The sequence below is a fragment of the Echinops telfairi genome, unplaced genomic scaffold, assembly GCF_000313985.2.
Source record: "Echinops telfairi isolate 266 unplaced genomic scaffold, ASM31398v2 ScPeMD7_2291;HRSCAF=2852, whole genome shotgun sequence".
In the NCBI taxonomy this organism is placed as follows: Eukaryota; Metazoa; Chordata; class Mammalia; order Afrosoricida; family Tenrecidae; genus Echinops; species Echinops telfairi.
The window spans coordinates 30,644,870-30,664,207 of NW_022106189.1; the positions used below are offsets into that span (position 1 = coordinate 30,644,870).

The 19,338-nt window shown below is 53.6% G+C and overlaps 2 protein-coding genes across 4 annotated transcripts; both read left to right on the forward strand.

Annotated features, from left to right (window-relative positions):
• The first annotated feature begins 38 nt into the window (after nucleotides 1-38).
• THAP11 (THAP domain containing 11) lies at nucleotides 39-1,201 on the forward strand. The gene has a single exon (XM_004704602.3). The coding sequence runs from the start codon at nucleotides 42-44 to the stop codon at nucleotides 942-944; it is 903 nt and encodes a 300-aa protein (XP_004704659.1). The 5' UTR covers nucleotides 39-41; the 3' UTR covers nucleotides 945-1,201.
• Nucleotides 1,202-3,948: 2,747 nt separating this feature from the next.
• NUTF2 (nuclear transport factor 2) lies at nucleotides 3,949-18,730 on the forward strand. 3 transcript variants are annotated; one of them, XM_004704601.3, is made up of 5 exons: nucleotides 3,949-4,048; nucleotides 14,238-14,365; nucleotides 16,440-16,511; nucleotides 16,600-16,698; nucleotides 18,208-18,730. In XM_004704601.3, the coding sequence occupies exons 2-5, from the start codon at nucleotides 14,267-14,269 to the stop codon at nucleotides 18,319-18,321; spliced, it is 384 nt and encodes a 127-aa protein (XP_004704658.1). In that variant the 5' UTR covers nucleotides 3,949-4,048; nucleotides 14,238-14,266; the 3' UTR covers nucleotides 18,322-18,730. The 3 variants fall into 3 exon arrangements, with proteins under 3 accessions (XP_004704658.1, XP_045149782.1, XP_045149781.1); XM_045293847.1 differs by lacking the exon at nucleotides 3,949-4,048 and adding an exon at nucleotides 4,064-4,125; XM_045293846.1 differs by lacking the exon at nucleotides 3,949-4,048 and adding an exon at nucleotides 4,302-4,519.
• The last annotated feature ends 608 nt before the right edge of the window (nucleotides 18,731-19,338 follow it).

Sequence of the window (19,338 nt, forward strand, 5' to 3'; positions counted from 1 at the left end):
GCGGGAGGCCGGTGGGCCAGGTCAGGCCGCGCGGCGCAGCCATGCCTGGCTTTACGTGCTGCGTTCCGGGCTGCTACAACAACTCGCACCGGGACAAGGCGCTGCACTTTTACACGTTCCCCAAGGATGCAGAGCTGCGGCGCCTATGGCTGAAGAACGTGTCCCGCGCCGGCGTCAGTGGGTGCTTCTCCACTTTCCAGCCCACCACGGGCCACCGTCTCTGCAGCGTCCACTTCCAAGGCGGCCGCAAGACCTACACGGTGCGCGTCCCCACCATCTTTCCGCTGCGCGGTGTCAATGAGCGCAAAGTAGCGCGCAGACCCGCGGGGGCAGCGGCCGCCCGCCGCAGACAGCAGCAGCAGCAGCAACTGCAGCAGCAGCAGCAGCAGCAGCAACCGGCGCCGTCGGCCTCCACCGCCCAGACTGCCCAGCTGCAGCCGAATCTGGTATCTGCTTCAGCGGCCGTGCTCCTCACCCTTCAGGCCGCTGTAGATAGTAGCCAGGTACCGGGATCCGTAGCGCCGAATCCCAACACTCCCACTGGGGAAGACGTGAAGCCCATCGACCTGACGGTGCAAGTGGAATTCGCATCTGCAGAGGGCGCCGCTGCAGCAGCCGCCGCGTCAGAGTTGGAGGCTGCTACTGCCGGTCTCGAAGCAGCTGAATGTCCTATGGGCCCGCAGTTGGTCGTCGTGGGGGAAGAGGGCTTCCCCGATACCGGCTCTGACCACTCGTACTCGTTGTCTTCAGGCACCACGGAAGAGGAGCTCCTGCGCAAGCTCAATGAGCAACGGGACATCCTGGCGCTGATGGAGGTGAAGATGAAGGAGATGAAGGGCAGCATCCGCCACCTGCGTCTCACTGAGGCCAAGCTTCGAGAAGAACTCCGTGAGAAGGATCGGCTGCTGGCCATGGCTGTCATTCGAAAGAAGCATGGAATGTGAAGGGGCCCCACTGCGGCCTACTGGACTCCTGGACTGCCAGCCCAGGGGGACCTCGGGCTGCTGTTGGACTCCCCCATACTCTTTGGGTACTGGTTGGCAGTAGGGAGGCTTAAGGCAGCTGGACTCTTGCTGGTGTGTGACCTGGCACCGTTACTTGTTTCCTCTTGAAGCAAGGACCCGGGGCCTCAGACTCTGCATTGGTGACACCAGCACTTAGGACTTGGTCCGTCCTGTCCCGTTCCCCGCCCCCCTCCCCCCCCCCCCCCCCCCCCCGGTTTATTTTGTGGATTGCGGTTAAGCAGATGCTTCAGAACCAGTGGACTTGAACCTTATCCCTTAAGAATGCAGGTGGAATGCCTAGGGACTGTGGGCTCGGAAAGACAGTACCTTGAAGTTGACCAGCAATCAGAGACTGTGTGTGTAGTGATAAGAGATTCAAGTGACATCGGTTCTCCTCATTTTCATGCTTTGCTTACCCAGATGTGGCCTGTGATTTTGATGGGAACTGGCAGATTGTGCCTCGCCACCTCTAAGGGCCTCTCCTTGCTCCATGGGAGGTGGTCTGTGAAGGGATCTGGGTGACCGCCTTGCCAGATCTGGGAGAGTCTGCTTGCCCCAGGGACTTAGGTTTATCCTGTTATGTTTGCTACTGGTTACAAATTCTATTTTCTGTACAATTAGACTAAAGTTTTCACTGTGTTTGTTTGACAAAAAGAATTAAACAGAAAGTAAGGTTTTTATTTGGGTTTGTGGTTTTCTTTTTAGAAGGATTCTGTCTCTGAACCATCAGGAACTAGGTCTCACTCAGCCTCGTGTCTGAAGGACCAGGCTGGCCTTGCCTGAGATGGGAGAAGCTTCTGTGATCAGACTTCTCCAGAGAGGCCCTAAGCATGAAGAGCTACTCTGCAGCTTTTCTTAGAGGTCCTGGCCAAGCTCAAAGTAAGGTGTCCGGAAACTGCATGAATGATCCGAGCTCGAAGAGGTTTGAATTCCATCTTGAATTCTCAGCCACTATTGTTTAGGTTTTGCTCACTCTTCAACCTTTTGTAGGTCCAGCACTGAATTTGTCATGAGCATGCAGTTACCTCCGCAGAAGCCAACCATGGCTCATAGCACAAGGAATCTTTTGGTTTGGACCTTGGGACATCTTTAGTGTGGAGCTCGAGCTACAAAGAGCATTAAGGAACAGGAGTTGGGATTTGTGCCCCTTGAACTCTTTTTTCTTAGCTGCTGCCTACCCCTTAGGTTGGCTATTGGTGGGGAAAGTGTCTTTTATGTGCCCACTCCAAACCATTTAGCTCAAGGCCAAACTCTGGGTATTTGGCATACATGGATATATTCTGGGTTCTAAAACACAATTATCTTCTTTGTGGTACCTCGGGGCAAAGCCACTTACCTGGAGACTAGCTCTATGGCTGCAAGCTTCAACTCCAGGTATTTCTCTGGCCCCTGTCTTGTCGGATGTGGAAACAAGTCTGATGGGAATGGGAGCAGGAATAGGTTATTTTGCAGGGGGCAGTGAGAGGAACACCCTTGTTAGAAGGGCTGGATCTCGGCTTAGTATTGACTTTGCCTGGTCCCAAGGTGGTGGGAGCACAGCAATGTCTTTCCAGGGCAGCTGGGAAGCTCTTTTCTGCTACTGGACCAATCTCAGATGTCCCAACTCTCCTTTACCAAGGCTTGTCTTCTTTAGTGCCTGTTTGTTGAATAGACTTCTGTTTTGGCTCTTGAACTTCAGCAGCACTCCGAGGACAGCGTTAGAGCCAGGTTCTGGCCAGGACTCTCTGCTATCTGGATGTTACCTGGATAGCACCTGTCCCACTTTTTAGGTTTTTGCCAGGGGAAAACAGCTCACAGAGGAAGGAACAAAGGCCGCATGAAGCAGAGCTCTTCTCGGCTGGATGATTAGAAGCACTAAGGACAACTTTCTACTCCAGTAAAATCTCTCAAAAACCCACAGAGGGTCGCTATGAGTCCTCATTGACTCAATGATAGTTAACCTAGCAAAGTTAGTACAGACCTGAAATTACCAAATCAAACCTGGACCTGCTCTTAGCAGCCATGGAGCGGTAGTGAAAATGGGTAAATCTTTCTAGAGCAGAACACTGATAGATCTGGCCTAGTGAGAAGACCTGGAATTGCCTGGAGAGCTCTTGTTAATCATTTTCCTTATCTGTGGTCCCCTAGGTTAGCCAAGGTCTCATTCCCCAACCACATACCACACACCCCCTACACTACACCAGTAACCAAGGGGAGTATAAATTTGGCCAAGAAGGGGGTGGTGCATTATTTACAATTTTGTCACGAGTCACTGGGAACGTGAGGTGAGTCAGGTATCTCTTCATTAACAAAAATTCAACTTAACTGCTGCAAAAAACAACTCGGGAGAATGTTTTGGAAACCCAGGTGGACAAGTATGAGAGTAAGGGCGGCTACAGGCAGAAGTGGGGTTTTCTTTACAACCAACCCCCGCGCCCCACTCCACGGTGGTGGTGGGGGGGTAGGTATTTGAGTGTCTCTTCAACCCAGAAAGGAGCCCCAGGTTCCGCCTGGCCACAGGGCAGGGCGCTGGAATACTGGGACAGCAAAGCTGAGGGTTCCGCCAGGGGTGGGCAGAGCCACCAAGGGGAGGGGGTTGCGCGAACGGAAATCGTCTTGAGGCCCAGGGAGGGGCAGCGGAGCTAGCCTGGGGAGAGGCCGAGATTCCCCCGTGGAGGCGGAGCCAATCTCCACCGGCCGCTCAGCCTGGGCGGGGCCGGACTGGCTGGGGCCGAATAACAACTGCTCTCTGACCCGAGCCGGGCGCCAGCCTCTGGTATTCCAGAGGCTTCCGCTAGACCACAATTCTCAGGGGCTCGCCCCGGCAGCCTCCTTCCCTAGTTTAGCCTCACGGCCCGCTCTACGGGCCTCCCTGTGGGCCTGGGCGCGTAGCACGACGGGAACTGTAGTTTCCGGCGGCGCACCGGATACCCGAAAGAAGCGTGGTAGGACTGCGTTTCCCAGAGTGCAGCGGGGCGAGCGAGGGAAGGCAAGGGGGAAGGGACAGTCGGTCGCAGACCGCGCTGGTTGCCGCCGCCGCTGCCGCCATCGTGCCAGCCCCTTGGGTGAGTGTCGGGGCCAGAGCGCCGAGTCGGGGGCTGAGCCGGCGGAGCCCCGCTCTGCGCCGTCCGGAGCCTCGGCTGTGAGTTCCCGGGCGGCCCCTCCCCTCCCCCCGCCCTCAGCGGCCCGAAACCGCGCGGGGCCGCGGCCATGTGTCGCGCGCGGCTCCGCCTCCCGCCGGTCCTCTGAGGCGGCGGCCGGGGGAACGCGGGGAGAACCCGCCAGGCGCCTCGCGGGGCAGTCGCGTGCCTACCGCGCGGGTGTGTCGGCCTGCACCCTGGCCGGGCCTTTTTCTTCGGGCCGGACCACCCGGATGGGTCTCTCCGGGCCCCGCCCCGTTTAGCCTGGCCCAGCTTGTCCAAGTCTCTGCAGGCAAGGGGCCGACTTCGGCCCTTTTTTTCTTTTCTTTTTATCACCCGCCTGCGAAGGATCTGGGGATGGGCAGCGCTGCCCAGATCGCTCCGGCGTCAGCATGGGTAAGGGCGTCAGCCTGCGCTGCCCGGGCTTGGGACCCTCACCCGGTTATCCACCGTAGCCCGGCCACAGTGTAGGTGAACACTCCCGTGCCTTCCTCACTTCGGGGAGTGCACGGAAACCCACCGGCCCCTCCTTCGAACCCATGCTGTAGGTACTCTTTCTTGGGGTGCAGAGTCGGGATCTGGGTCTGAAGGGCCCCACGTGGGGCTTTTCCCCTAGCTCGCTATGGAAAATCTGGGCCCGGTGCCGTGGGGGCGCCCCGTTGGTGCGCCCAGTCCCCTCCATTTTCATCAGCTACCAGGCCCCAGCTGTGGGTGGGTTGGCTGGTCCTTTTAGCGGAAAGAGGGAAGAAAGCAGCCAAGGAAGTGAAATTGGATGGGTGAGCCTGGGAGGCCTGATAGACGTCCCAGCACATGAACCTCTCCCAGCGTCATCTTAGACTTGCCGCACTGGGGGGGAGACCTGCCCCTAAGATTAGCAGTGATGAGGTGGGACTTAGGAGGGGAGGGTGCTGTAGAATCCGGGCTTGGGGTCCAGGAGCCGTTTGAATGATGAGAGACCTTGAAGTAGGGGGCATGACTGGGCCTTAGGGTCCAGATAGAAATTCTGAGGGGCTCTCCTGAAGCCTGGCGGAAGTAGGGCTGGAATCTGTACACAATCGGATCTTCTTGTTTCTCAGTTTCCAACGGTCAGAGCGATGAACAGGCAAGACCTTGGGAATGTGTCCTTAATGGTAGCTCCAGGAACCCCATGAGTTTTTGGAAAATGGTGTGTTTGATCTGAGGTACTTTCCTTGCAGGCAAGGACTGACTTAGAAGTTCAGGGACCAGTCCAGAGAAGCTAGGAGGAAGGACTTGGGGAAGAAGAGGGTAGAATTTCATGCCTCCTCCCTTTAAAGCAACACCAGGTCTCTAATGGCTGAATTGAATTCATGAAGCTAAAAATCGCTAAGCCCTGTTTTGTGTTTTCTCTAATTCTGTGTGTGACCGCCAGGAGCATTTCCAAGTCTTTTTTTTTTTTTCCTTTTTTCCTTTCCTGGTCAGTGGGCTCTAGCCCCAGAAGTTTGCTTGCATTTGATGGCCCTGCCTAGTCATGCTTTCAAGGATGCTGCCCAGAACTCCTCACCGGGGCTTGCCTTTCCAGATCTCAGTTTTTCTGTTTCATAGCCTGGCCCAGGAGAAAGGGAATCAGGTTGATCCGGCAGGCTGGATAGAGACCTGGTTTACCGTGCCGTGCATAGATAGGGTGGATGAGGTGGAGTCTTGTAGTGCTAATGGCGGTTGTTTCAGTACCCTCTCTCTCTTTAGGACAGAGGTTTCAGGTGAGCTATATTTTTGGCTGTGATCCAGTTAGCACACTCCGAATCGCTGGGCACCTTTTCCCAGGGTCAAAAAGATACCATTCCTGTAACTTCCATCTGGAGGTCAGCTTGTCATTTTCTAGCATTCTGGCTCCCAGACATTCTTGACCTTTCAGGAATGTAACAAGCCTTCTGGATCTCGGAGATAAGAGAGAGAGCCTTGAGGTTCTCCAGTTCCCTGGCTTCCTGCAGAGCTGATTTGGAAAAACCGAAGCTTGTGATGGGGCAGTTGTGATGTGGCTGCACAGGTAGCAGGACAAGGTGTCTAGCTGCCTGGGTTCTCCAGTGTTTCAAAGCCTGGTTCCCTTGGTGGCTTTGACAGAGAGGCAGACCGAATTCTCAAACTTGGGGATTGGAAGACACCTTATAGCAAAAGCTCCATTCGTGTGGTGTTGAAAGTCTTGTCTTGACAGGGATCTGTTCTGTTCAGCAGCCATTCTTTGGACCATCTCTGGATGTCTTTGCTCTGGGGCTGAGGCTGGAGGTGAAACATGAATTCTGTCCCTTCCTAGTGCTGGGGAAAGGGGACAGGAGTGGACATCAGACAGTTGATGGGAAGAGTCCATTGTCTTTCATTCCATTTTTCTTCTTTTTGAAGCCCTTTTATACAGCGGTACAGTGCGAGAGACAGGGATGATGTTGCTATTAGGAGTCCTTAGCCCTGCTGAGAAAGGGAATGATTGGAGTACCAAAGGGGAAAGGTTGATTCTCCTCTTCCAGTGCCCGGCAGCCTTCTCAGAGTGGTGTACATCCTTTGGGGGCACAGGAGGGGCAAGGATGACCCTTGAGCAAGGTCATCATCTCCAGATACTGTGACTGTTGAACCTAGCTGCTGACTTCCCTGGGGCCCTAGTCTCACTAGTGCATTTCTTCATAGGGGCCTCTCACTGCCCTGGCTGGAGTCTGGGTTTGTGACGTGCTCTTTCTGCTGAGGTTCGTTCTCATAAACCAAACCCCACCCAACCTACTGCCTTCAAGTGGATTCTGACTCATAGCAAACCTGTAGGTCAGGGTAGAACTGAGCCTTTGGGTTTCTGAAACAATCTTCACTGGTGCAGCCAGCCTCATATTTCTTTTGGAGTGGCTAGTGAGTTCCAGCTGTGGACTTTGCACTTAGCTGCCCAGTTATGCCACCAGGGCTCCTGGAGGTTCCTGCATCATCACACTTATGTGAAATACTGAGTAGTTGCTGTAGGCGTACTGGCCCCAAGACATCTCCCCAGGGTGGGAGGCCCAGCAGACCTGGTCAAGGAGTTCCTTGGGTGCTCCTTTGACCAATGATCACCTTGGGGGATTAGGTTGGGACAGGCATCAAAGGAGGCTTCGTTCAGTTTCACCCCATCCTCCTTGAGGCCTCCAGGACAGAGGAATAGGGGACCTAGAAGCTGTGCCCTTTGGGGAGGGGAATGAGATAGTTCCCCAAGTTTTCCACAGGATAGACTTTAAAAGTTGAGATGACTGTAGGCCAGTGGTGAGCTGGGTCTCCTGATGGCCCTTTTGAGGGTGATGTATGTGTGCTTGGGGTGGCGTTTGAGCTGGTTACTCGCCCAGCTTTGACCACACAGGGCAGAGTACCTGAATCCTAGAGTAGCAATCTATGTGGATTATCCCTGCAGTGACTTCCAGGCCCAGGTGATGTGATTGTTGTGGTCATCCTGGCTCCAGGCCTGTGTTACACCAGCCCCTTCTCACCCTACTGATTAGCATGAATACATTCACTCAGGTCTAGCTGTGGCTGGGGAGATGTTTTAGTAGCCAGAAAACAGGGACACCGCAGGGCCAGGGTTCATCCTGTGCATCTGCCCCAGAGATACTCTCCCTAGCTAACCCACTAAGGCTGAGAACTTTCCCTCCCGCCCTGTGCCTTACCTTTTCTTTGTTGCTGGAGGAGCTGCCTTGGAGATGGAGCACTGCGGGCTGCTTGACTGAAAATTAGAGGATTCTGAAGTCGCAGATAGACTAGCCCGCGGCAGACACTGGAAAGCTTGCTGCTTCCAAGGACTTTTGTAGGGACAGTCATTGTAAACAAACAAACAAAAACACCCCAGTGACACACATTCTAGTCAAACTTATCAAAGGGGTGGGAGACTCACTATCAGCATCTACAGCCAGAGGTGGATGTCCATATGGTAAAGCCAGACATACCTCCCTCCACCCACCAACTTTACCACCACCTCCCTCGTACCCTCCGTCCTCCGTGGCGCTCTCTAGACTGCTGGCTTCACTAATTCCATAGAACTCAGACCATTTCATGATTATGTGGTTTATTAGGGAAGTGACAGGTATACTTCAGGATCAGGAATGACGCAGGATACACTGAGTCAGTCAGCACAACTCCTCAGCTGTGCTCAGTTTCTCCTTCAGCCTCTGAGCCCCTCCAGCAAGTGTTCCAAAGCTGTTTTGCTGCTCTGCCATAAGTGCCCACTGGACACCTGTCTAAGGACACACAGCTAGCTCCCTTGTTCTGTGGGTGTAGAGACCCCCTGGAGCCACTTGCCTGGACTGGCTGGGAAGCCCATAGTGCAGCCTTGAATCTTCAGGTTGCTTTGCTGCAATTGCTGCTTGCTGTGCCATGCCATCTCTGGTGGTAAAGTTCTCTGTCCCCTGGGTCCTGGAGTTCTTAGGGCAGGGCCTGATATTCAAAGGCAGGCTCCTCTTAGTGGTATGAGGTTCTCCTCCTGCTCTGGAATTGGCTCTTTATAAAGCCCAGCAGCAGGATGGCAAAGCTGACCAATCCCCCTAGGGTTTCCTGTTCCTGATTTGTATTGTTTGTTTGTTTTTAATTGGGGGCTCTTACAGCTCTTAGCACAATCCATACATATATCCATTGTGTCAAGCACATTTGTACATTTGTTGCCATCATTCTCAAAACATTTGCTTTATCTGCTGTAAATTTTTACCAGAGCAGGCCTCATCTTGCTCTCACAGAGCCAGCTGATGGTTTCAAACTGCTGACCTTTCAGGTTAGCAGCCTAACATGTAATCCACTAGCACCAGGGCTCCTTAGAGCAGTGGTTCTCAACCTTCCTAATGCTTCGACACTTTAATACAGTTCCTCATGTTGTGGTGACCCCCCAACCATTAAATTATTTTCATTGCAACTTCATAACTGTCATTTTGTTACAGTTATGAAATGGGTAACCCCTGTGAAAGGGTTGTTTGACCCCCAAAGGGGTCTCGACCCACAGGTTGAGAACTACTGCCTTAGCGTATGGCTAGAAGGGCCTCATTAACTTACTTCCTGCGCCCCTGCCCCACAGGTGGACAGTTTTAGCCCCAGGTGAATACAGGCTTTTGGTTGGTGGATCTTGTGATAGAGCAACATGTCATACTGGGTTTCTACCCCATGTGGGGTCGCATAACTGAATGTGGGCTTGAGAAAAATTAGGCAACAGTAAAAGGTTTCTGAAGAGGCAGAGAAAAGAAATTAATTCAGAATCAAACAAGGTGTTTCCTCCGGTGCTGGCTCATGTTGCAGATTGCTTGGGCGCAAAGGGAACCTGAGTGGGAAAAGATAGGCAGCCCTGAACAGACTGGCTCTGCTTTGCTGAGCATGCGCTCTAGCTTTACATCGAAGGGTAGCACTTCCTGGCTTCAGAGGACAAAAGGAGGCTTGGGCTCGATTTCTTGCTGCTTGATCTTTCCACCTGTATGCTTTCCAAAGCTCCCCTTTGGCTCTCAGCTGATCCAGTGCAGGCCATTTTGTGGTCATTCTGAGACCAGCTCTTTCTTAAATTCTTAGAAGGTCTCTTCATCTCTTAGGTGGTGAGCTCCTCCGCCACCACGCTTGTCCCCTCAGTCTCCTACTTGTCCCAGTATGGCAGCAGTGTTGGTCAGGCCAGGTGGTAGTTGCTGACCACAGGGTGAGCCCAAACCATACATATCTGACAGGCAAGTCCATGGCTCAGGACTCAGACTCCATTCATGTGTCTAGTCTGTCTAGAACAGTGGTTCTCAACCTGTGGGTCACATCCCCTATGGGGGTTGAACCACCATTTCACAGGGGTCACCCGATTCGTAACAGTAGGAAAATTAGAGTTATGAAGTAGCAATGAAAATACTTTCATGGTTGGGGGGGTCACTACAACATGAGGAACTGTATTAAAGGGTCAAGCATTAGGAAGGTTGAGAACCACTGGTCTAGGAGGAGGAGAACCCTAGAAATTGTCTGAAGACACCCCCCCTCCCGATCCCCCAGAAAAAGGAGATGACTCACAGTGAGCACATGCTGTGCACAGAGACCAGAATACTGGCTTCATAATTTGGCTCCTGAGCCAGCCTGGTGACCCTTCACGTGCTGGAGTTCCCTGGACCCTAGCTATCTGCCCTCACCAGCCCTCTAGGCACCAGAACCCGGCTGATTTCTCCAGAGTTCAGGGCAGTGGGGCCAAGTGGTTGTCATTCCTGGGTGGAGGTCAGCTCTGGGCTGTGCTGTCTGCTGCTCAGAACCCTGCCCAGCTATTAGCTGTTGGCCCGTGTTCACCCTGGGAACAGGCATTAAGTCCTCACAGCTGAATCCTGCCTTTGGTCCCTTTGATTTCCCCTGACATTCCTGCAATTACAAGTGAGACCACCTCATGAGGTGCTAGGAAAGTGGGACTAGAGGCGGGTTCAGCTCCAGTTGGCCCTGAAAGAAAGGGTTAGGGCCTAGCCCCACTTGCTACACCACCTCAGACAAATACACCGCTTGATGGACAACAACGGCTTTTTCCTGTGATTTAAGCCAAAAAGTGTGGGTGGAAGGGAATCGGCCATTTACATTGGGCTAACCTTGCCCAGGACTCACTCCTGGAGAAGAAGGGCAGCTCCCCCACCCCCACCCCTGGCCTTCCACGTATTCACAGATGTAGTCAACACTTTCTGAAGACTGAGCCAGGCACCATGGGAGCAGCAGTGACCAGTGGGCAAGGCCCCTGCCCTTGCCCACAAGCAAATAGCTAGGGATGTCGATCCCAGTGTTGTGAGGGCCAAGATTGTATAAGATGGTGGAATGATGGGCTAAGACAGCTCTTTACACTGGTGGCCAGAAAGCTGCCTGAGGAAGCCACATTTGACACATCCCTGACAAGGAGCCAGGCCACAGGATGGTCTCAGGGAAGGGTGATCCAGGCAGGAAGATTAAGAGTTGAAAGCACTGGAATGCAAATAGGCTTGGCATGTTCCAGAAGTAGGAAGCTGCCTGGTGTGTCTGTAGAGGTCAGGGGAGCAGGTAGCCGGAGATGAAGTTGGAGAGCTGGTAAAGCCAGCTTCCCCAGGGCTTACGGCTAGGTCGGACTGTTGGGTGAAGTGCTCAGTGGCCTTCTTGGAAGAGCGGTGGGAAAAGCTGTCATGCAGGTCAGCCCCCAGTCTGGTGTGAGGCCACCTCTGGCCAGGACTCTCCCCTGTTTGATGTGAGGTGCGAGGGGGGATCTGACCCTGCCTGACTTATCTGACTCAGGAATGCTGCCTCCCTGCTGGGACAGGGAAGTAGCTCTGGTACAATGATGGAATCCACAGCCATCAGTGTTTCAGGTCTCAGTGTCCTGCCTGTGTGGAGTCCAGGGGACAGAACCACAGTGGAGTCCCCAGGCCAGGGAGTGGAGGATGGGTTTGGCACCTGTAGGAGAGCAGAACCCAGAGTCATGTTGGGGGTCAGTGTTTGAGTCGGGAATGGCACCCCCAAGTTGGTGGGTCCTGAGTGGTAACAGAGGAAGAGCTGGCACTGACCAGACAGGTGAGGGAGGGAAGGCATTCAACTGACTGCAGAAAACTGGTGAGCATGCACCCACTGGGGTCTGATGTTGGTGTGGAGATGTAGAATGAAAGAGGAGCTAGTGGCTAGGAGGTGAGGACAGGTGTGGGTGGTCACCTGCAGTGCTCAGGGGGTCTGGCCTTTACCCTAAAGGTGAGGGGGCTCTTAGGAAGGGCCATGACCAGCTTTGTGTTTTAGAAAGGCTCAGGGCTGCCCAGAGCTTGCAGAAGGAAAGCTTTGGCCGTGTCCAGAGAAAGGACCTGCTGTCAGCCTGATGGACTGGACAAGTTTGGGGCAAGGCCTCGGTGTTCTCATTTGTAAAGTGGGATGGCTGGCAGTGGGCCCTGACCACCTGCCTGTTGGAGCAATGCCAGTGATAAAGCTTATGAAGGTGGTGCAGGCCTCTGCAAGTTCAGTGCTGGCCACAGGGCTTCCAGTTCTTAGGCAGAGCCCGCTCCTGGCATCTGCAGAGCAAAGGCCTCAGTCCTCAGAGTTTGAAAGGTGCCTTCTCATGCTTCCTGGGAGCCCTGGGCTGGCTTATCCCTCCGGAGAGCTCACTCCAGCCTCCTTTGCCCTACCTGCCCCACCCTTCTTCCTTGCCAAATAGTTTTTGTATTAAATTCACACACTAATAAGAGCAATCTTGAGAAAGGAAAAAACACTCCCACACTTCCTCTGCCCCACCATCCCACCACATGGTGGCACTTTGCTGGTCTGCAGCTCCGCTTCCCACCCAGCTTGCTGCCTCAGCAAATGCCTGGGGCTGCGGCTTCTGATCAGCAGACTCTTCTCCTAGACCCCACTGGGTGGGCCACCTAATCAAGGGCACAGAGAGGGATAGCCCCAGCCTCCTGCCTTGGCACTCTGGGGGCTGTCAAGGCATCTTGGAGTGAGGGTCTCACCAAGGAAGCCAGGATGGTCCACCAGGCTGAGTGGGTCCCAAGGGTGGAAAGGGCAGAGGGATGTGTGACCCAGACAGTGCAGGGCCTGGGCGCTGGGACACTCCCTGTCCTGTGTCTGGGCCCACCCTAGCCACCTCCTCTCCTGTGTGTTCGAGGCTTTCCTGGACTTATCCTAGTCATCCCCGGCACCAAGCTTCTATTTTTAGTACCACTACCTCCTAAGGGACCAAAAATAAAGCGGGCTCATTTTTTCCAGACCCTGATTGGCTGAAGTGTTGGTCATAAGTTTGGGGATAGGCCGAGCTGGAGATAAGCCACTGTCCCTCCTATCTGGCTCCTCTGACCTTGAGTGAGGTCACAGGGACTAGGGTGGAAAGGAGCTGCTCTGCGATGAGCTTCGGAAGCCTGAGTTGGGCTGCGGTTGCCAATCTTACAGAGGAGGCCAAGCCCCTGAGGAGAGCAGCAAGTTCACTAGACAGGTCCCTGCACTGGGGATAGTCGCACTGGGGATAGTCGTTGGCTAGGGTCCTGCCCACCCCCCACCCCCACCCCTGCTTCTAGCCAGATGCTCAGGGCAGCGAGAATGGCTCCCCCACAGCCAGAGAAGATTCCAGAAGGACACGGGTGCCTGCGTGGCATCCTGCAGTGAGATGTGGCCTCCCTGCCTGGGAGGAGCCGAGCACAGTCAGAGTGGCCCTCATCTGGGACTTGGATTTCCCACCCAGCTCCTGGGGAACCAGTCTCTGTCAGTGACCCAAAAGGGACAGTGCCTTGGGACAGAGACCAAGCTGTGAAGGAAATATGAGAGGAGATAGCAGCGTGCTGCACCCGTTTCCCTTTAGGCCCCTCAGCCCCAAAGCCAGCCCTAGCTCCCAATCACGGGGGGTTGGCGGGGTGTGGGTGATTCATCCATGCCCCAGAAGGGCCCGGGCTCCACATAAATGGAAACCGCCCCTCGAGACCTACGTCCCTGGAGGTGGGGCTTGGGGAGTGCTCTTTCCTCTTCTCACAGGGTCTTCTCCCGCTGCTAGCTCTTCCCTGGGCTAGTGTTGGGGGCCTGGGTGCTAAGGGCAGTCAGCAGGAGGAAGGACCAGACCCTGAGAGCTACAGAATGCCCCATGCCAGCTGCTCTGGTCCACAAAGCGGGACTGTGATTTTCCAGGTCACTGAGAGGAGGAGAGGTTATAGGAGTTCCCTTAGTGCAGCCGCTATCAACCTGTGGGTCCAACACAGGGGTTGCCCAATTCATAACAGTAGCAAAATGACAGTTAAGAAGTATGAAGTAGCAATGAAACTAATTTTATGCTTGGGGGGTCACCACAACATGAGGAACTGTATGAAAGGGTTGAGGCATTAGGAAGGCTGAGAACCACTGCCTAAGCTGGTGTGGAAGGGCCTGCCCTGCCTGCTCTTAGCCCTAACAGTCAACTTGACCCTCAGCACCTGCCCTGTGTCAGGAGTGCTCCCTAGCCTAGCATTCCTCTGCCCAGGCCACCGGGAGGTCCTCTAAGGAGGGGCTGAGTCTGGCCCAGGTTCCCTGCACAGGGCTGGTTGGAATGGGTTTCTTACCAGTTCCCCAGGACCTCACAGTGTTCCCTGGGAGAGCTGACTCAGCAAAGGGGGATTGGGGAAGGGGGGGGGCGGGCAGTGAAGAGCCAGCCACTGGCTCCATCCTGCTCCCTGAGCACCCACTCTCTCTCCCTTCCTGGTCTCTGGTCCTGCAGGTGTCCACGAGGCCGGGCAACGCCCCAGAATGGGAGACAAGCCGATTTGGGAACAGATTGGATCCAGCTTCATTCAGCATTACTACCAGTTATTTGATAACGACAGAACCCAACTGGGTGCAATTTATGTAAGTCTCATACTCTGGGGCCCAGTTATTGGAATGTTGGGCCAGTCCATCCAGCTCATGTCCACAAAGAGGTTTCTGGGGCCCTGGGTAGAGAGGCCATCTTGTTCCATGTGGCTGGGACCCCAGCAGGGCCCATGATGCAGGACATGCCTCTTGCTCTCAGTTGGGGCATCAGTGGCACAGGCCAGAGCTCGTGGGGCCGTCTGGTGGCGGCAGCCTTGAGCATTCTAGTACAATGCTGTGCTCTCCTGGAGGCCCCGGGCGTATGGGATCCAGTTGGGTTTACCTGAAGGAGACTGGTGTGTCTCCCAGGAAGCTGTGGGCCGTCCTTTTTGGGGCGTTCATGTGCACCCAGAGCTGCCTGTACTTGGCCTTGCCAAGATTCCAGCACAGAACTGTGATCGGTCAGGCTCCTGCCTATCATATTTGCCGAAGGTGGTGATTTGTCCAGGCATGCCTTCAGAGCCTCACTGGACTTTGGGCAAAACCTGTGTCCCCTCCCAAAAGTCAGGGTCCAGTAGAGACCATTTCCACACAGGTGGGATCTGATCGTCATTTTCATCGGCCTCGCAGCCATGCAGTCAGTTCTGACTCAGAGACCCTACAGGATAGAGAGAACTGCCTCTCTAGGTTTCTTTACAGGAGTGGCTGGTGGGTTCAAACTATTGACCTTGTGGTTTACAGCCAGTAGGAAACCCATTACCCCCCCAAGGCTCTTACTCGATAGAGAACAGCAAAGAAATTGGAACTGATCTTGGGGGTTCTAGCATGTCTGCCCCATACTGCCCTTCTTTCCTTCCCCCTCCACCCCATCCTTATAAACATATACCACCTTAATAAGTTTCTACGTGTGTAATTCCGTGACATCAGTTCTGTTGTGCCACCCTTCTCTGAGGGTTTCGTCCCTGACTAACCTGAACTCTGCTAGCTGAGGTTCCCATGTACTCCTTTGAGTTGCTGTTGTCTGTTTGATCCCAAGAATGCACTATTCGGTGCCTCCTTACTCCTCAAAACTGATGAATCCCTCAAACTGTGCTCTCTGGGCATCGTTTCCATAAAAATCCTCAGCATGGCTTGAAGACAAACAAGCGGCCATCTAGCTGAGAAGCAACACAGCCCACATGGAAGAAGCACACCAGCCTGTGTGGTCATGAGGTGTCGATGGGATCAGGTATCAGGCATCAAAGACCCCAAACAAAAAAGTCATATCATTGTGAGTGAGGGGGAGTATGGTATGGAGACTCAAAGCCCATTTGTAGACAATTGAACATCCCCTTACAGAAATAATAATTTACAAATGATTTAGGAGGGAGGGAGGGAGAGAGGAGAAAAAATGAGTTGATAGCAAAGGCTCAAGTAGAAAGAAATTGTTTTTAAAATGATGGTAACAAATGTACAAATGTGTTTGACACAATGGATGTATGTATGGATTGTGATAAGAGTTGTATGAGCCCCAATAAAATGATTTAAAAAAAATCCTCAGCATGTTGCCCTCTGACTGTTAGGATCCTGAGACTCAGAGAAATATGTAGCTGGCCTGCTGGTAAGTATCAGAGACACTGTTCATTTCTGCACTGGTGGCTGTAGGAGAGGGGACTTGGAGGGGAAGGGCTAGGCCAATGCATGAGCCTGTCAGCCTGCCCTCTGTCCCTGACCTGAGAGGCCTCACAACACAGCCAGGGCCCTGGAGGGACTGATGAACAAGGCAGACAAAGAGTTGTGTCTGATGGTCAACACTGGGACCAGTGCTGAGAACACATCTGGGTGGCTTCTAGCTGAGCCACAAGGGGCCAACCAGGATATCAAAGTCATATGAGTCCTTGAATGAAAACTGGGGGTTGAACTTATCACAGGATGTGTTCTGTTAAACAGGCTTTTGACTGAGCCTGGGCCCATGGGGCAGTGGGTGTCCAGAAAGAAGTGGCCACCAGGTTACACATGGGAAATGGGAGTCCTGATGCACTTCTCACACAAGACCCCGTTCAGAGCCACGGCCAGGGCCCTCAGAGGCACTCCTCCGGGTCTCTGGTGCGCCCTGACCCCGGGGTTTCTGGTGCTTGGTTTTCACCCCCAGATTGACGCATCATGCCTTACGTGGGAAGGACAGCAGTTCCAGGGGAAAGCTGCCATTGTGGAGAAGTTGTCTGTAAGTCATACTGTGGACTGAGTGTGGGCTGCCTGTCTGCCCGCCCCTGCGGCTCCCACTTAGCCCCTGCCCATTCTTTGTCTTGCAGAGCCTTCCGTTCCAGAAAATCCAGCACAGCATCACGTCGCAGGACCATCAGCCCACGCCAGATAGCTGCATCCTCAGCATGGTTGTGGGCCAGCTGAAGGTAACAGCACTTCTGAGGTGCTAAGGAGGAGCTGACAGGCAGAAGAGAGCCTTGTAGGCATGGTCTGCTTGTCAAGGTCACCTGGACAAAGTGACTAGAGCTGTGTGGTCCAATGCAGCAGCCACTAGCCACGTTTAAATTGCATGAACTGAGAAGAAATTCTACTCTCTGGGGTTGAACTAGTTATATTGCAAGTGTTGGATAGTCTAGCATGGGTAGTGGCTTGTTATCAGAGAGTACGGTGGCCTAAGCCATTTGGAAAAGAAGGTGGGCCAGGACCTATGCCATGAGGTATAGGTGGGCCTGCAGTCCCCTTGTGGGGGTCTGGCTGACACATCAGGACCTGGAACTGGGGCTCTTTGGCCTCAAGCTCTCCTAGGCACCTTTTCCTATGTGCCCAGCGGGCCAAGGCCAGCTTCTCTTTCCAAAAAGCTCCAGGCTTCTCCTCTTTCCCACAGCAGGACCAGTTGACTTCCCCTTGCAATACCCACTCACCAGGCCTGTGTATCATCGTGGACTCAGCATAACAAGCCCACGTGACTTCTCCCAAAGCAGTGCTGTGGGTAGGGAAGGCAGCTAAGCCTCGGCAGTGGTTGCCAAGGGACCTGCCTGCCTGATCTCTCCAGGGAACTCAGTGCCCACTTAGCCTGGCAGAGTCTAAAAAGAGTGTGCTCGTCCCTTCCCTGCTGGTTTCAGGTGCTTCAACTGAGAGCCCCCAAAAGAAGATTGGTTTGCTTCCTGCTGGTAATTCCTGGTTTGCTTCCTGCTGGTAATTCCTGGAACAGCAGATGATGTTAGACATCAGGATGGTCAGCCAGACCGGTACCTCAGCTGAGTCTCCCCTGGGTTTCTGCAGTCTGGCTAGAAGTGTCTCCTTTAATCTTTCATTGTAAATGTCATACATACATTACATGATGGGAAACAAATCAGCTGATGGCTGTGCTTTTATTTTTTTTTTTTAAGGTCTGGGTGGGTAAATCCCTGTAGAGCTATGGTCCCATTGAGAGTTTGGAATCTTTTCTCAGAGACTTATTTCTGGCCGGCCCCAGTCAGCAGCATTCAGAGCAATTTGCATGGGACTGGCAGATAGTTTCACATAGAATGTTTGCAGGTTTTAATACTCTTTATTAGGGACTTTCAAAAGGCTTGTGGGGAAGTGGGATTTTTCTCTGAACTTTTTGATGCTCCCTCATTTCTTGATGCAGCAAGCACTCCAGGGTTCTTCCCAATGGTGGTCCCTGGTGCCCACGCCGGATGGTGTGTCTGCTGTGCTGCTGAGCTCACTGCAACTCATGCCGTTGAAGGACAGGGCACTGAGGGCAGTCTCTCCTGACCCCAGTTCTGGGCCCAGTGCCGTGGGTCAGGCATCTGTCGGTTCATTGCCACGGTCTTCCTTGGCTATGGTTTTTATGCTCAGGACAGTCAGACGAGGTCCCAAAGGTGGTGTTCATAACCTGTTCTCCCCCTCTGAGGTGCCCTGACTGAGCTTCCCATTTCCTCTTCCCACAGGCCGATGAAGACCCTATCATGGGCTTTCACCAGATGTTCCTACTAAAGAACATCAACGATGCCTGGGTGTGCACCAACGACATGTTCAGGCTGGCTCTGCACAACTTCGGCTGACCTCATCCCAGCCAGGCACTCACGCTGTTTCCTCCTCCCTCCTCCTCGTCCTCCTCCTCCTCCCGATACTATTCACACTCCTCCAGATGCTCCAAACATCATGCACCAGCTCGGCCGCAGTGGGAGGGGCGCAGTGCGCTGCTGCCACCCAGGTGCTGTGCATGATGTTTGGACACTAGCTAGTCGCATCTGACAGAAGTTTGTGTTGTACCAGCGCATGCCTTGGAAAGACTTAAGTAATGCAAAAAGTTGTCCCTCTTTTTTTTTTCTTTTTAAAAAAATCTACTGACAAGTTGCTCTAGTAACCCAAAGAAGTGAAGGAGAAAGCAGCTGCCTCACCACCCAGATACTGATTTGTTCAGATGTTTCAATGCCTCATTATACAATAAAACCACAAAAATTTTCTTAACAGTTGAGATTGTTTTACTTAGTTTAAGAGTTGGCTGGTCACCAAGAGCTGCCTTGCCCCAATGTCTCTCACCTGCCCACTTCTGCCCTAACTCGGTAATGCCTGTTGGTGGAACAGGAAGGCAACAGCTGCTGAAGCTGCACCCCGCAGCCAGAGTCTCTCCCTCCACCTGGCCTCTGGGAAGTGAGCTGCAGACAGGGGAGGGCTCTGGTCTGTTCTGACTCCTGGTGGCCTCTGCCCTGGGTAGGGTTAGGACTCCAGAAGCAAGAAAGATGTCACTGATTCCGGCAGCCAGCTCCTCTTAGGAAGAAGGTGGATTCTGAATCCCTTGGAAGCTGAAGAAAGCTTGGCGGAAACCTCATTGGGTCCGCGTCTTCTAGCTTCAAGATATCTATGAGCCAAGGTTTGCAAGTTAAAGGAGGCCTGCTCTCTTCTATCCCCGGAAGAGCCAGGATCTCATCCAAAGTGCTCCTACCCCACCCCCACCCCTAAGCCAGCAGAGGGCAACTGTGATCCTGTCCTACCTGCTCAATGTATTATTGCCCAAAGGTTCTGGATGGTAAGAATGCCCTGTCTCTGACCACAGAGCTAAGCCAAGCTGTTGAGTC